The 18,374-nt window shown below is 35.5% G+C and overlaps 1 protein-coding gene across 1 annotated transcript; it reads left to right on the forward strand.

Annotated features, from left to right (window-relative positions):
* Positions 1-3,209: 3,209 nt before the first annotated feature.
* Positions 3,210-17,376, forward strand: INSL6 (insulin like 6). Its single transcript, XM_036856856.1, has 2 exons — positions 3,210-3,554; positions 16,969-17,376. The coding sequence occupies exons 1-2, from the start codon at positions 3,281-3,283 to the stop codon at positions 17,310-17,312; spliced, it is 618 nt and encodes a 205-aa protein (XP_036712751.1). The 5' UTR covers positions 3,210-3,280; the 3' UTR covers positions 17,313-17,376.
* The last annotated feature ends 998 nt before the right edge of the window (positions 17,377-18,374 follow it).

Consider the following 18,374-nt stretch of genomic DNA (forward strand, 5'->3'; position numbering starts at 1 on the left):
TCTAAAAAGATTTGCTTTGATATTATGGCACCATGTACTGCCATCACCAAACCAGATTCTTTGTTTTTGTAATTTTTTTGACAAATTATGGCTATATAAAGTAGGTTAAGAGTTTGGGCTCCAGAGACAGACTGACTATTTTTAATCAGCCTTCTGCCCCTTGCTTGCCCTCTCATTTCAGGCAAGTTTCTTAATCTCTCTAAGATGAGCTCCCTCATCTATAAACTAGAAATAATTGCAATACTATTTGATATGATTACTACAGGATTAAATAGGGTAAAATGTGTACAAGCACTTAGAGCAATGCTTGACATACAGTAATCACACAACAAATGATGTGTTATTATTATCACTCTTTCAAAAGCAATAGTACTATTATTACTATTTCTGCACTATCTGGTACAGACTTGGTGTAAACATCAAGAATAAAGTGTTAACAAGACCAATATTATAGTGGGGAAGACAGACAATAAACTGAACAGAAAGCAAAAAAGTAAATAAAAGAGATATTACCTGTTACCTGTTTTATAATCAAGCAAGTGTTAATTATAGTTACTATAATTAATTGTACCTACAATTAATATCGTTAAGCTAAAAATTTTAAGGACTCAACCATGGGAATCCTAGTTCCCATATCAAGATATCAACATAAAATGCTAAAATAACTTGAAAAACAAATATTCCAGTATAATTACTAACAATTCCATATTTTTCTTGCATAAATGGAATTTTCATTTATAAATACTCAAATATGGCTTATTGGACAGCTCCAATTTTATGACAATGTTCTGGAATAAGGTAGCTAGGACAGGATACTAACAAATAAGTCAGGAATTCATTCAGTAATAATAGTAACTTATTCATTCAAAATAAGCCATTTCACTAATAATTTGTTCATTTCAATAAATTCATTGACTCTTGATAACAAGAAGTCGTAGTAGTAGTTAAGAATGTGTTCATTCATTCAATAAATGTTTATTAAGGGTCTACTTAGCAGGTATTGTCCCAGGCACTGGATATTATCAATAAATATGAAGCAAAAATAGTTCCAGCCCTTAATGAGCTTACAACTAGTAGAGAAGAGATAATTACGTGATTTTTTAAAAAATTCACCATAGTGCAATAAAGAATAATTATGACATAAGTATGAAATAGGGTATAAAGGAACAAGTAGTCAATTCTCAGGGAGTTTATTCATTTATTCATTCACCAAATATTATATGATTATTGATATTATTAACATTTTACTTATTATTTGTTCATATTACTATAATTATTTACATTAAATTATTACTGAGAACTTACTATGACACTGTTAACAATGTCTTTGTCTTTAAAGGCAAAGATGATACCAAAGTGAACAAAATAAACAAAAATCCCTGTCTGCATGGAGCTTACATTCGGTAGGAGGAGACAGATAGAAAATATGGAGAAGTAAAATATATAGCATGTCAGTCTTTAATGAATGGTATGAAGAAGTACAAAGGAGGGTGAGACTATAGAGAGTACAAAGAGAATGGGAGTATAAATTTGCTTGGTTCTGACATATATTCCTTGAGAGGTGTTTTTTTGTTTGGTTTTGGGGTTTTTTTGCTTTTAAAAAAATCTTCCTCTCAGTATAATGATAATTTTCCTTTCTCACTGGGTTTCCCAGATAAAGTTCTGCCTAGGACTCATGGTCACTATAGTTTGGACATGAATTTTTTCTCAAAGTAGGTGATGAAATTGTGCTAATCAAATTACATCAATCTTTAAAAAAATCCGACTGCCAGTTAATGTAACAGTACTCATGGATGCCCCTGGGAAGCAGGGCAAAGCTGGGCAAACAGAAAATGGAGAAAAAGGCATAGAGGCAGAAGGCAGAAAGGAGAAGGGGAAAAAAATAACATTGTAAAGGAAAGAGGTGAGAATAGCATTGACAATTGGGGGAGCCTCTGAGGCTTTGGCATCCTGAAGTTGGCTACTCCTGAGACGGCCCCTGACTGCCCCCTTGTGGCTGCTAGGACACCCTTCAGCGACGACACACTAATAAAATAAAATTTCATTGAAAATGACAAAGCAACCTATAGCGATTATGCTGCACTTACCTGCCCCTTCCCTCTTAATTTAGCGAAATGCTGATATTCTTAGAAGACAAATCCTCTACAAGGCCCTGTCACACCATCAACTAAAATTGCAGCCAAGATAGACCTGAAGGGGGCACTCTCAGGCCCTGCCATGCATCATCAATTGCCCCACACAGGAAGAGACAGTTGCCTACATATCCAAGAGGACGGCGCCTCTACTTATAATCCAGCAGGAAGAAAAAAAGCTTCTCTCCGGCCCACATATCCCAGCCAATCGGAGACTAAGCAGCCCAGCCAAGGAGAAGATCCCATACTTTGGACTCCCAGCTTCCTCAGTGGACTCTTTGGTTATCACAACCCCTCCCACCTTCCCCCCCTTTTCTCTATAAAAGCAAGTTCCCTTCCTCGTTTTCTGGATTTGCATACGGCCCGTCATGGTTCACATGTCCTGAATTGCATTCCTCTGGCTATTCCTGAATAAACTCACTTTTGCTGATAAAATAACCGGCTAGTACTAAACTTGACACTAATAATTTGGCAATGGACAATCCTCTATAATCTATAAACAAAAGAACTAGATTATCCCAAGTCCTCTCTTTGTTCTGGAGATTGAGGCTAAGGCCCATTTCTCCCTGCAGAACTGGTAGGAATTTCCTCAGAAAGCTTTGCATCTGACTTTAAAACGTGCACACATGTTTCGACATATTTGATTGCCAACTATGCGTCAGGCCCTGAGGTACAATGGGAAGCAAGAACAGACGCCGGCATTGCCTTCATGAAACCCGGGGATTAGGGGAAGAAATTATCAAACAGGCGCACAAATAAATGTGAGGAAACCTACCGAGATAAACGCCATGAAGAAAATGAAAGGTTCCTCGAAGGAAGCGACGTCCCAACAGGCAAAAGAGGCGGGAAACGCATTCCACTAGAGGGATGCGTTAACTACGGCCCCATATTTCATTTAATGAGTCTCCCTAGTGAGGATGGCAAGAAAAACTAATCAGTCATTTTAAGAATTAACAGCCAGCCACCTGGGACGGCCTGAGAGCCCCGTGCAACGCAGGAAGTATAGGCGCCAGCGCCGCTCACCTAGTCTTGAAGTTCTCGCGAGGTCCACACGCGAAAATCGGAGGGTCGCCAGGTGCGCACGCGCAGCCGTGGGGCAGAAGGCAGTTAGGGCTCTCGGTGGACCTGTCTGTATTGGCGGTCCAGGGATGCCGCGGCTCCTCTGCTTGTGTGTCGGGCTCCTGCTGGTTCGGGTCTCCCGTGAGCTGAACGACATTAGTCGAGCCAGGAAATTGTGCGGCAGGCATCTACTGCAAGAAATAGTAAAACTCTGTGGCAGTGTTAACTGGAGCCACATTGAGGAGGAAAAGCCTTTCACACAGCTGCTTTCCCAGGCCTCGGAGAAGGTTGAAACCTTCATCCCTGACTGGTTGGAAAGCTCCCAAACCACTTCCCCGGTCTGGAGGAGAGCGACAAACCCAGGTAAAAATGTAAACCAAAGGCATGTTTTTTCATCTGTGTACATTTCTTATTCCCGAATTTGCTCTGCCAGGCATGGAACTTATACAGGAAATGGAATTTGTGCCTAATACATATACAAAACATCTATGAAGTTTTTTTTTTTTTGTAACTTGGAGGAAAGAAGTGTACACATGTAAGTCTACACATCTGTATACGAATGCTGCTGTTTCCCTCGCTTTCCCTTTCTGCAGTGCCCTTGTCACCTGGCAAACTCCATTTTGTCCTTCAAAGCCTGATTTAGGTATCATTTTCCCTGTGAACTCATCACTGACCATTTCATAGCTACTCACTCCAGTCTCAATTCTACCGCAATATCTAACACATAATTCTATTTAACTATTTATATTTAACTATAATATTTAACTGTAATCAGGACCTGCTACATAATTGGCCCGGCCTAGTGCAAATAAAAATGCAGGGCCCCTTGTTCGAAAAGCAGGAAAAACCGTTAAAGGTACTAAAATATATAGCTTTTTACCTTTCTTGTGCGTATCTCCTCTTCTCAAACGCATGGTCCTCTGTCCCATCAGACTTCACATACAAGTCAAAAGATAAAATTATTGAGAATTTCAAGACTGGGACAACAGAGCATTAAACAAAATGCAGGGTCTTTCTAAGCACTAGGCTTGTGCTACTGGCAAGTCTCCATCTCTTAAGGCCAGCCCTGTATGCCATACCATATTATAGGGATTGCTCATGTATGTTTTTATCTGAAATGTCTAGCAGAGGGCTGAGCACAGGGTATGTGCTTAATATGTATTGAATTTATACTTAATGTTTTTAAGCAGTCTTTAGGAAGAATATTTTTGTTTCAGATCCATTCTTATCTTCTGTTTTTACATTTTGTGACTAACACATTTTAGTCCCAGTATGTTTGCCATTTTAAAAGAAAATGCACTTTATTTGTAGACTGTGGTCTATAGAGTGTAGTGTCATTGAAGTTATTGCCTTTATAGTAATTCAGTTGATTCGATTTGGACAAACTTTGCAAAAGTCAAGATTTCTGAAATTAAGGAAAGGAGTTAGACTATCGTGCCAAAAGAGAGACCCTAATGTAGATGACTGAAACAAACTAAAACATTGCCTAGCCCATTATAAGCACTTATTCTTTTTTTTGTTTTGAGGTATAGTTGGTTTACAATATTAGTCTCAGGTGTATAACATGGTGATTCAAAATTTCTGTAGATTATATTCCATTTAAAGTTATAAAGTATTGGCTATATTCTGATAAGCACTTATTCTTCTTTAATGAGTGAATGAATAAAACAAGATTATTGCTGCTAAGAGAATAAAAATGTTTTTATTGACGTGTATTTGATTTACAATGTTGTGTTAGTTTCAGGTGTACAGCAAATTGACTCAGTTATATTTATATATAATATTAGTTTAGTTATTAGATTAGTTATATATGTATATTTGTATATGTTCTTTTTCAGATTTTTTTCCATTATAGGTTATTACAAGATATTGAATATAGTTCCCTGTGCTACACAGAAAGTCCTTATTTTATTTATTTTATATATAGTAGTGTGTATCTGTTAGTCCTTTACTTCTAATTTGTTCCTCCCCCCTTTTCCCTTTTGTAACCATAAGTTTATTTTCTATGTCTATTTCTGTTTTGTAAATAAGTTCATTTGTATCATTTTTTTAGATTCCACATATAAGTGGTAATCATATGATATTTGTCTTTCTCTGTCTGACTTATTTCACTTAGTATGATAATCTCTAGGTTCATCCATGTTGCTGCAAATGGCATTATTTCATTCTTTTTTTATGGATGAGTAATATTCCATTGTATGTGTTCCTTTGGCTTTTAAGTAAAAATAAAAGACACTTTTTTCATTTTCACCAGTAACTGTTGAACAATGTATCCACCATTTTGTTCCACTACCCTCTGCATTTTCCAGGCAACTTCATAATTCCATCTTCCCAAAACTTTATATCTTTCTGAGCAAAGAACTGTTCCAGGTGCCTTTTACAATCTTCCAGGGAATTGAAGTTTTTTCCATTAAGAGAATTTTGTAAAGACCAAAATAAATGGAAATCTGAAGGTGCAGTGTCTGGTGAATATGGCAGATGAATCAGAACTTCCCAGCCAAGCTGTAACAGTTTTTGCCTGGTCATCAAAGGAACATGCGGTCTTGCGTTATCCTGATGGAAGATTATGTGTTTTCTGTTGACTAATTCCAGACGCTTTTCGTTGAGTGCTGCTTTCAGTTGGTCTAATTGGGAGCAGTGCTTGTTGGAATTAATCGCTTGGTTTTCAGGAAGGAGGTCATAGTAGAGGACTCCCTTCCAGTCCCACCATATACACAACATCACCTTCTTTGGCTGAAGACCGGCCTTTGGTGTGGTTGGTGGTGGTTCATTTCACTTGCCCCACGATCTCTTCCATTCCACTTTATTATACAGTGTCCACTTTTCATCGCCTGTCACATTTGTTTTAAAAACGGAATGTTTTCATTACATTTCAGTAGAGAATCACATGTGGAAATATGGTCAAGAAGGTTTTTTGCTTAACTTATGTGGAACCCAAACATCAAAGTGATTAATACAACCAACCTAGTGCAAATGATTTTCATTGCTTGATTTGGATATTTTGAGTATGTCGGCTATCTCCTGCATGGTATAACGTTGATTGTTCTCAATTAATGTCTCGATTTGATCACTATCAACTTCAACTGGTCTACCTGACTATGGAGCATCGTCCAGTGAGCAACCTCCAGCACAAAACTTCGCAAACCACTTTTGACACATTTGATCAGTCACAGCACCTTCTCCATACACTGCACAAATTTTTTTTTGCATTTCAGTTGCATTTTTACCTTTCTTGAAATATTAACGAAGCATAATATACCAAAAATGTTGCTGTTTTTCTTCCATCTTCAATATTAAAATGGCTACACAAAAATTCACCAATTTTGATAGGTTGTGGTATTTTTTTAGATTTTTTTTGGTGTGGACAATTTTTAAAGTCTTTATTGAATTTGTTACAATATTGCTTCTGTTTTATGTTTTGGTTTTTTGGCCGAGAGGCATGTGGGATCTTAAGTCCCTGACCAGGGATTGAACCCAAACCCCTGCATTGGAAGGTGAAGTCTTAACCACCGGATCGCCAGGGAAGTCCCTGATAAGTTTTTTTTTTTTAATATATGCTGATATGACAGCTGTCACAATACAAACTAACAAAATTGTTTCGAATGAAGTTAAAGACAACTAAACGCTACCAGAGCCATCTTACAGGAAAAAAAAAAACAAAAACAAATGAACATTTTGGCCACCCCAATAATTTTTAAAGGAACCTCCATACTGTTCTTCATAGTGGCTGTACCAATTTACATTCCCACCAACAGTGTAGGAGGGTTCCCTTTTCTCCACACCCTCTCCAGCATTTATTATTTGTAGACTTTTTATGATGGCCATTCTGATCAGTGTGAGGTAATACCTCATTGTAGTTTTGATTTGCATTTCTCTAATAATTAGCAATGTTGAGCACCTTTTCATGTGCCCATTGACCATCTGTAGTCTTCTTTGGAGAAGTGTCTATTTAGTTCTTCTGCCCAGTTTTTGACTGGGTTGTTTGTTTTGTTTTGTTTTATATTGAGCTATATGAGCTGTTTGTATATTTTGGAAATTAAGCCCTTGTTGGTCACATCATTTGCAAATATCTTCTCCCATTCTGTAGGTTGTCTTTTCGTTTCGTTTATGGTTTCCTTTGCTGTGCAAAAGCTTATAAGTTTGATTAGGTCCCCTTTGCTCATTTTTGCTTTTATTTCTATTGCCTTGGGAGACTGACCTAAGAAAACATTGGTATGATTTATGTCAGAGAATGTTTTGCCTATGTTCTCTACTAGGAGTTATATGGTGTCATGTCTTATATTTAAGTCTTTAAGCCATTTTGAGTTTATTTTTGTGTATGGTGTGAGGCAGTGTTCTACCCTCATTGATTTACGTGGGGCTGTCCAGCTTTCCCAGCACCACTTGCTGAAGAGACTGTCTTTTTTCCATTGTATATTCTTGTCTCCTTTGTTGAAGATTAATTGACTGTAGGTGTGTGGGTTTATTTCTGGGCTCTCTATTCTGTTCAGTTGATCCATATGTCTGTTTTTGTGCCAGTATCACACTGTTTTGATGACTATAGCTTTGTAGTATTGTCTAAAGTCTGGGAGGGTTGTGTCTCTAGCTTTGTTCTTTTTCCTTAGGATTGCTTTGGCAATTCTGGGTCTTTTGTAGGTCCATATTAATTTTAGGATTATTTGTTCTAGTTCTGTGAAAAATGTCTTGGGTCATTTGACAGGGATTGTATTAAATCTGTAGATTTCTTCCAATCCAAGAGCATGGGATATCTTTCCATTTCTTTGAATCATCTTCAGTTTCCTTTATCAATATTTTATAGTTCTCAGGGTATAAGTCTTTCACTCCTTGGTCAGGTTTATTCTTAGGTTTTTTTTTTTTTTGATATGATTTTAAAAGGGATTTTTTTTTTTTTTTTTTTTTTTTACTATCTGTTTCTGGTATCTCATTGTTAGTGTAAAGAAATGCAACAGATTTCTGTATGTTAATATTGTATCCTACTACCTTGCTAAATTTGTTTAGCAGTTCTAGTAGTTTTTGTGTGGAGTCTTTAGGGTTTTCTATATAGAGTATCATGCCATCTACATATAAGGGGAATGAAAACTTTTAAAGACAGAAAGAATAGAAAGCATCAGACTGAATCGTGATCATTTTCCACCATCAAAACCGCCTACATATAAACTCACTTTATCCTGCTCTTACAAAGAAGGAATTGTTTCTCACCAGTCTCTAAATTGTACCTTAGTTCAGTTGATATTCACACTTTAATGTGTATATGAATCACCTGGGGAATACTGTTAATATACGGATTCTGATTCAGTAGGTCTGGGGTGGGGCCTGAGAGTCTACATTTTTATAAGCTCCCAGGTGATGCTTATTCCGTTAGTTGGACAGCGCTCTTTGAGTAACAAGGGACTAGTTCACTTCTCTATTTCTTCATTATTCTTTTCTCCCAGAAATGCAAGGTGGACCTACCCTTTCTACTTCATGTTCAGTGGGCATTTCTCTCACATCAAATACTGTGCTCTCATTACCTATACCCTACTCAAAATTTTACCTTCAGTCATCCAAGCTTGAGTTTGTTATTGAAAAAGAGTTTAGAATCCTTTTTCTCGACAAAGCCTACTCTGGAGGAGACTCTTTTCTCATTAATAAAAAGTCAGCTTTAAAACTCAGAGCTGATTAATGACTCCTTTGTCTCAGGTATTATTCACAATCCCCTGAAGGAGAACATGTCATTAATTCAATGAGGAGGGATCTGCAATGAAACAGGATTCGTAGGAAATGAAAATACATCTGATAATATTTCAGAGTTCTCATACTCATTAAACATGTTACTATGGGAACTATATAAAGGACAGTTCGCTGAAGTGGAAATATCATGTGGCAATAAAACCATGGTTGATTTAAAATATATGGAAGAATGAAAAATGGATTTAGGTTATCAATATGAATGGGTATTAAAATTTAAAGAATTCTTAATTTATAAGGAAAGACGACATGTAGTCTGTCCTATTAATTTCCAGTGACTAATTTAGAAGTTGTAGGGAGGTATGTGTTTCCAATATAGAATTCCAATGTAGAACATATAAGTATGCAATTTCTTTTACATGTGAATGTTGCTGTAAAGTTGATTAATTTTTATTTAGCTTATATCAGCAGAATATATTTCTATATTAGATCAAGTCAATTATCAACAATTTTAATCTTCTGATGATCTATTTGAGTCTGACACAGGAAAAGATAGTTTGATACACTGATATTCAAAAATGCTTTTTTTCAGGACTACGCATGCATAACTTGAATTTGAGATGTGTGCTTCTTGTTAGTGGATCCTGAATGTATGGGCCATGTCTCATGCCTACCTCATAGTGTGGTACCATGAAGCTAACGTCATATTTCTAAATTCTGGCTGAGTATGGTGCTGCCTAACTCTTAGTGCCAAGTGAAATCATCAAAGTTTCATCACCAGTTTTTCATAATCCATAACCCCTATTCCAGTTAGATAGGCTGTATTCCCCCATTCTTGGTCTTCATTCATCTATTCTTGTTTTTTTGCTCATTTGCTTGTTTCTTTAGATATCATTATCACAACTGGCTATGCAGAACCTCTCTATTTATATATTAATTCAACAAAATTTGTGTGCCTGTTGTATATTAGGTATTATTCATGCTGCCTGGGATATAAGAGTGAACAGTTTCACTCAGGAGGCAGTGAAGGTTCTTGCCTTCATGAAGCTTACAGAATAGTGAAGATAGACAATAAACATAAATAAATTATATGGTATGTTAGAAGATGATTAGTCTCCACATATCTCCTTTCTTCATGCCCATTCTCCTCCTCCCATAGGCAGCCATTCCAATGTTTTATTATGTATTTTTGTTTGTATACGTTTTATTGCAAATTGTGCATTATTTCCTGTACATGTATTTTAAAAATATATCTAAATGGTATTTGAGATCTGTATCTTATTATTGCTATGTGAACTTTTAGTCATTGCTTCAAACTGCTGCATAATATTCATACGCATTCCTCACATTTTACTTATTCTTTCTCCTAGTGATGAACATCTAACCTATATAGCCTTCAACTCCCTGCCACTATAAATAACACTGCAGTGAGCATCATTGTATATGCCCCCTTATGGATCTGTGTGGACATTTCTCTGGGATATATACCTAGGGGTAGAATTGATGTATCATAAAATATATGTATGCTTAATTTACTTGAGGTGCATTCAGATTGCTTTGCAGAATGGCTACACCAATTTATAGTTGCACCACTAGTACATGAGGATTCCTGTGTTCTTGTATCCGTGTCAAGAATTAACATTATACAATTTTTAACTTTTGCCAGTGCCACAGGCGTGAAATAGTGTCTCATTTTTGTCTTAATTTGCTCTGAATTTGAGCACCTCTTCATATACATATTAGCCTCTTGGGTTCCTTTTTTTGAAAATTTCCTGTTTATACATTTTGCTCACTTTTTGTTGGAATTGTCATCTTCCAGTTGATTTGTAAGAGTTATTCAAAATCTAGATACAATAGTAATCAGCTGTAGGTTTTAGATATTACAGATATGTTCTCCTATTCTGTCATCTGTCTACTGGTGTTTGACAGAAAGTCTTAATTTTTATACAATTAGATGATAAGTGTTTTGCCTTATTGTTCATACTTTCAAAAGTACGAACAAAACTTTCAAAAGTGTTAGAGGTTCCTTTTCTGTTCTGTTAACTTTATAGTTTTACTGTTCTCATTAGGTCCTTAATTCTGGGGCCCATTTTTGGTTCTGTTCTGGCTAGGGATACTATCTTAGTTTTCTCAGTGTCTTACTTTTCTCTACATGAGGAAATAATTTTCTGAATACTATCTACTGAACAATTGGTTTTTTCCCATTGATTGTAGAGCCACTTTTATTGTTTATTAAGTTTGTCTGAGATTCTTATTTTATTCAGTTGGTCTTTTTGTTTGACTTTGTATTATTACTACACTGTTTTAGTACTATGACTCTGTAGGATGTCATTTATCTTGGACAGCCAGTCTCCAATGTTTATTTTTTTCCCTTAAGATTGACTGAACTAATCCTCTGCCTTTATCCTTACATATATATTTAAGAGTAAGCTTATTGAATTTATTTTATAAAAATCCATCTGGAATTTAAGTGGGATGCATGGAATTACAGAGAATAATTTGAAGAGAATTGACATCTCTTTAACAAAAAGTCACCCCAACCAAAAACATGGAATATCTTTGTATTCTGTCATTAGAATTTTAAAGTTTTCTCTATAGAGACTTTCTGTATTGTTGGTTAAGTTAATGCTTAATACTTTAATTTTGTTGCTATTGTAAATACTTGTTAATTATATTTCTAGTTAGTGATCATTGGTCAGAGAAATACAGTTGAGTTTTATAGGTTGATTTTAATCCATTAATTATGTGGAACTATCTTAATAGTTTCACTTTCTAAACTTTATACCACTCTTCTTTTTTTTTTTTTTTTCTTACAACATTTGCAAGGAGTCGTTACAGGTTTTTGAGCAGAGGAGTGACATAATTGACATTTTAAAGGGATCACTTTGACCACTGTGTTGAGGATAGACTGTAGGGAGGCAAGAGTAGAAACAGAGAGACCTGTTAGGAAGGTATTAGAGAGGATAGCATCTGGATAAGGATGGTAGCAGTGAGTGGAAACAGTGAAAACTGTTATAATCTAGATATATTTGGGCAGATATGATGTGGGATATGAGAAAAAAGAAAAATCAGGAATTACTCCAATATGTTAAAAAAATATGTGATTTCAGAGTTTTTGCTTTGAACATCTGGAAGGATAGGGTTACTATCAACTGAAATAGGAAAGGCCTCAAGTGGAACAGGTTTGGAAAACAGTATTAGTAGTTCAGCTTTGGACATTTTGAGTTTGAAAAGTTCAGGTGGAGTTTTAAACATGTTGAGTTTGAAACATCAGAGTGGAGATGTTGAGTAGCAAGTAGGATATATGAATCTGGAGTTTGGAAGAAAAAATTTGCTTGAAGAAAGAAATTAAGGAGCCATAGGTATATAGATAATTTTTTAAGCCATAAGACTGGATGAGATCATGAAGAAAGTAAGTATAGATTGAAAAGAGTACCAAGGACTGAGCTCTGGGAGACATCAACATTAAAAAAACTGAAGAGGAAGTACTTGCAAAGGAGGTAGAAAGGTGCAAATAGTTAGGTGGGAAGGAGAGAGAATGTGGTATCCTGGAAACCAAGTGAAGAAAGCATATCAAGAAGGAGTGTTGTTTTATTAGTTAAATAAGATGAGAGTTGGCTGTTGAATTTAGCAATATAGAGGTCGTTTGTGAGCTTGATAAGAGAAGTTTTGGTGGAGTGATGGAATAAAAGCCTGTATAGAATGTGTTTCAGACAGAATAAGAGAAGAGAAATGAATTAATAAATACAGAAGGAGTTTTGCTACAGAGGAGAGAAAAGAAATTGGATGGTAAGCAGGGCCAAGAGAAGTGTTTCTTGTTTTTTTTTTTTAAGTGGGAGAAATAGCACATTTGTTTGTTGATAGGAGTGGTTCACTAGAAGTGAAAAAATAATGATGAAAGAAAGATAAAGAGAAGCACTGCTGGAGTGATATCCCGGAGTGGGCAGGAGGAAATAGGTCTAGTCCATAAGTGGAGGAATTGGTTTTAGAGTGGATAATTCATCTATGGAAATACTTAAGAAGGCAGAATTATGGGTACGGATGTTAAGAGATGAGTAAAAAAACAGTGAAGGGAGCAAATACAAGTTCTCTTCTGATTGCTTCAATTTTCTCATAAAGTAGAAAGCAAAACCAGCTGAGAGTGAGGATGGGAGTCTATTAATATAGTAAATTGCATTGATAGATTTTGTGATCTTGCATTTCTGGGATAAACACTTTCTTAATATATTTGTAAAATACGTTCATGGATTCAGTTAACTAATACCTTATTTGGGACTTTCAAACAAACATTTGTAAGTGAAATGGGCTTATGGTTTAAAAAAATTTTTTTAATTGAAGTATAGTTGGTGTACAATATTATATGTTACAGGTGTACAACTTTTATACTCTTTATAGTTATTATAAAATATTGGCTATTATAAAATATTGGCTATATTACTGGTATTGTACAATATATCCTTGTAGCTTATTTTATACATAATTGTTTTACCTCATAATCCCCCACCCCTATCTTACCTCTCCTCCCTTCCCTCTCCTCACTGGTAACCACTCATTTCTTCTCTATATCTGTGAGACTGCTTCTTTTTTGTTATATTCACTATTTGCTGTATTTTTTAGATTCCACATATAGTGATATCATACAATATTTGTCTTTCTCTGTCTGACTTACTTCATTTAGCATAATACCCTCCAAGTCTATCCATGTTGCTGCAGATGGCAAAATCTCATTCTTTTTCATGGCTGAGTAATATTCCATTATATATACATACATACATATATATATGTATGTATGTATATACATATATACATATATGTGTGTGTGTGTGTGTGTGTATATATATATATATATATATATATATATATATATATATCTCACATCTTTTTTATCCATTTATATGTTGATGGACACTTAGGTTGCTTCCATATCTTGGCAATTGTAAATAATGCTGCTGCGAACATTGGGGTGCCTGTATCTTTTCAAATTAGTGTATTGTTTCTTCTGGAATATATACCCAGAAGTGAAATTGCTGGGTTATATGGTAGTTCTAATTTTAGTTTTTTGAGAAACCTCCAGGCTGTTTTCTACAGTGGCTACACCAGTCTACATCCTCACCAACAGTACAAGGGTTCCCTTTTCCCCTCATCCTTGCCAACATTGGTTATTTGTGTTAGTTTTGATGATAGCCATTCTGGTAGGTATGAGGTGCTATTTCACTGTGGTTTTGATTTGACTAATTTCCTTGATGATTGGAGATGTTGAGCATCTTTTCATGTGCCTGTTGGCCATCTGCATTTCCTCTCTGGAAAAATGTCTGTTCAGTTCTTCTGTACATTTTTTGATTGGGTTGTTTTGTTTTTTGATGTTGATTTGTATGAACTGCAGTTGTATCTGTATTGTAGTCCTTTTTTTCCTAGTGTATTTTGTTCATTTTCATCTTTTTTTTCTTGATTAGTCTGGCTAAAGTTCTATTTTATTAATCCTTTAAAAGAACCAACTTTTGGTTTTCTAAACCTTTATATTGTTTTGTTTCTATATTTCATTGATTTCTTTCCTTCTTACTTATTTGGGTTATCTCTGTTGCTCTTTCTCAAATTCATTGATTTGAATACTCATTTTTAACCTTTCTTGTTTCCTGATGAGTACAGCTTGTTTCGCTTTAAGTTCCCTCTCCAATTTGACATGTACTTTTCATTAACTAGTCTCTAGTTGCCTTCATTCATGAACAAGTTTCCTTCTTACTGTCTGCCTTTTTTTTCCCTTTAAGTGACAGAACATGGCACATCACATCCAGGAAGGTCTTTCTTCAACCTGCCTAGACAACCTAATTCACTTTTCCCTTCAGTGTACTCTGTTCATTGTGACACACTTTAATTGATCACATATTTATCTGTCTTAGATGACATTATTTATTTGATACTTTAGAAGAGATTAATATCTGTCCTAAAGTTTTACTATTCCACATTTCGTCTTAGGCATTTATTAAATACAAAGTTATTACAGAGTATTCTAATAGGACTGTCACTGCAAGAGACAGAGTTTCTTCTAAATACCCTCAAGAAAAAAGCGGAGGATAGTTATTATAAAAACAAGATCTGGGGCTTCCCTGGTGGCGCAGTGGTTGAGAGTCTGCCTGCCAATGCAGGGGACATGGGTTTGAGCCCTGGTCTGGGAAGATCCCACATGCCGTGGAGCAGCTGGGCCCGTGAGCCACAATTACTGAGCCTGCACATCTGGAACCTGTGCTCCGCAGCAAGAGAGGCTGTGATAGTGAGAGGCCCACGCACTGCGATGAGGAGTGGCCCCCGCTTGCCACAACTGGAGAAAGCCCTCGCACAGAAACGAAGACCCAACACAGCCATAAATAAATAAATAAATACTTAAAAAAAAAAAAAGACTTCCCAGAGCCTTTAGTGTATTAATATTTAAAAAAAAAACAAACAAAAAAAAACAAGATCTGTAAATGGATCTGGAAAGGCCCTGGAAAGCCTAAGGAATCAAGTCAGTGCTAAAAATCACCTTCTCTCTTTCGCTCTCTGAATCTTTTCTCCTCTAATATCTATGTTCCTTTATATAACTTTAGCTTGTCATGATAAGCTTCATAGTATCCTTTCAGTTTTGGTTCTAACTCATCTTGTTCTCATTACTTCTTAATTCTAATTTTAAAGAGAGGAAATCTGATTGAGCCAACTTATTTTTCGCATGGCATGGATTGCTGGCCACTGTAGTAGATTGGTTTGTTTGGGGTCAGGTGCCAACCTCCTGACTATTCATCTGTGGATATAAGGTGGAATCACCCTATGACTGCCTAAGGGTGACTCTACAGCAGTGGCTAGAGGCAAATATATCCCCCAAAAGGGACTGTAGATGGGCAAGGGCAATGATGGAAATCCAACAAGCCGCCAATTAATTACCTTCTGGTGTTATTTTAATATATTATCAGTAATATTGAGTAAGAGCAGTATAATAGAAATAATCAGTGCATTGAGCATATCACTTCTCCATTTCTTTATATTTCAACAAAAACCAAAATGGCTTCTACTAACCACTTAGTTAAAAATGTGCATAAAAGACAAATAACTCAATTAGAAATTGGCAAAGGATTTGAATAGACATTTCTACAAGGAGGATATATGATAAGCACATGAAAAATGCTCAACATCATTAGTTGCAAGGTCATTGCAAATCAAAACCACAATGGGATACCACTTCACATCCATTAGGATGGCTCTCATCAAAAAATGGAAAATATCAAATGTTGGTGAAGATGTGTAGCAGTTGGAAGCCTAGTGGTGGGATTGTAAAATGGTACAACCACTGTGGAAAATAGTGTGGCGGTTCCTAAAAAAGTTAAACAAATTTACCATATGATCCAGCAGTTCTACTCCTAGGTATATGTCCAAGAAAATTGAAAATGTGTTCACACAAAAACTTGTATGTGGGTGTTCAGAGCAGTGCTATTCATAATAGTCAAAAAGTAGAAACAACCCAAATGTTCATCAACTGATAAACAGGTAAACAAAATGTGATATATCCATACAGTGGAAAATTATTCAGCCATAAAAAGAATAAAGTATTGCTAGAGATGCTACAACATGGTTGAACCTTGAAAATATTATACTCAGTGAAAGAAACCAGACACAGGTGGCCACATATGGTATGATTTAGGCAGATCCATAGAATAGAAAGTAGATTAGTAGGTGCCAGGGGCTGGAGGAAGAAGGAAATGGGAGTGACTGCTAATGGGTGGGGGTTTTTTTGTGGGTGATAGAAATGTTCTGGAATTAGGTAGTGGTGATGTTTGCACAACCTTGTGAATATATATTAATTGTGTACTTTAAAATGCTGAATTTTATGGCATATGAGTTATATCTCAAAAATATTTTTTGCATAAAAATGTGCAAACGTTTCTAGGCCTTTTTTATAGGAAAACAATACCTACAACTATTTTAGTTAAAAATATACATTGCTTTCAAATAACCATTTTACTAGTTAAAATGTGATTACTTGTGTTTTCAAAATTAGCTGACTCTAGTATTACAGCATTATGATTAAATTTTTAGCTAAAGGAAGATTTTAATAAAGTAGGATTTTTTTCTTGTCTCTCAACAGTCTCTACTTCTGCCTCTCAGGAAGAAGCAATAAACAATTTGAAGATGCAGTCACTGCCTGAGCATCAGTACAAAAAGCCTAACTTGCCTTTTAAGACAAGACAAGAGATATTTTCCTCATCACAAGATATCAGTCCATATATTCATGAGATTGTAGAATTTCAGAAGAAAAATACAAACAAAATTAAAACCTTAAGCAATCTGTTTTGGGGGAATCATCCCCAAAGAAAACGCAGAGGATACTCAGAAAAATGTTGTCTGAAGGGATGTACAAAAGAAGAACTTATTATTGCATGCCTTCCATATATTGATTATAAAAACTTAAAAAAGCATCAGCAGTTGTGACTGAGATATACTAACCATCATAGGAATTATACTAACTTAATAAAAAGCTTAATATATTTTACTTTTATTTTATTTTATTTTTTTTGGTGATTGTCCTTGTAAGTTCTCTACTGTGAACAACATCTAAATGTACTTGCAAGCACTTGACAATATTTTATGGTGGTAATAGGAATCTTAGTATTTTCTTTGGTGCCCTATTTTTCATATATTTTTATATTTGAAGAAGATGTTACTGGACATGGCATGATCATTGTAGACATCTAAGAATTAACCTGTTTATTCTTGTCATTATGATTGAAACTCTCTTAAGCTACATTTAAATGGATTATGGAATGTTCTGCATTCCACGTGTATGATATACAGACTGGTGCCCATGACTATTACTCTCACTCCAGTATGCTAATACATCTGTCCTACCAATTTAAAACTAACTAACCAACTACTACTCCTAGTAGGAGCTCTTATACTGTAATAGTAGGTACATTTTTAATTCTTTGTGTTTTATAATAGTAACTGATCAGTCAGAAGTTTTTTCAGTTTCTATTGAGGACTTAGAGTTCAGTGACTTTCTTTAGGTTGTAATATCTCTCCAAGATCCTCTGTCTTTGCTTTGAAGGTACTGATATAATGTGAAATTTTATTCTGGCTTGGTCAGAATAGAGGGCTGACCAGGTTAGCAGTGTCAGCATCACCTGGGAACTTGTTAGAAATATAGTTCTAAGGTCCTCCCTCAGATCTACTGAATCAGAAACTCTGGGAATGGGGCTCAGTGGTCTGCGTTTTTATAGGCCTTCTGGGTCATTCTGAAGTAGGTTAAAGGTTGAGAACCACTGGTAATAGAGTCACTATATGAATATTGTAGAAATTATGCTATTTATGTGCTTTCGTATCTCAATATAGACGTTATAACACAAGTTTTTGGTGTGTTTTTCCACTTTATGTCCACATGTGAAAATTGTTTAATGCTACAAATTAGAGCAAAGTTTATACATAGAATCAAAAGTGGAATTCCTACTTTCTGCCATTAATTAGGGGGTAAGTATCATTTGAAATCTTTTTCTA

This window comes from Balaenoptera musculus, chromosome 6, assembly GCF_009873245.2.
Source record: "Balaenoptera musculus isolate JJ_BM4_2016_0621 chromosome 6, mBalMus1.pri.v3, whole genome shotgun sequence".
In the NCBI taxonomy this organism is placed as follows: Eukaryota; Metazoa; Chordata; class Mammalia; order Artiodactyla; family Balaenopteridae; genus Balaenoptera; species Balaenoptera musculus.

What these genes read in the sequence shown, in the direction of transcription:
- INSL6 (XM_036856856.1), top strand. Translation starts at nt 3,281, where the DNA reads ATGCCGCGGCTCCTCTGCTTGTGTGTCGGGCTCCTGCTGGTTCGGGTC. An exon ending in GAGGAGAGCGACAAACCCAG is followed by an intron (nt 3,555 to 16,968) that starts GTAAAAATGTAA and finishes GTCTCTCAACAG; the next exon opens with TCTCTACTTCTGCCTCTCAG.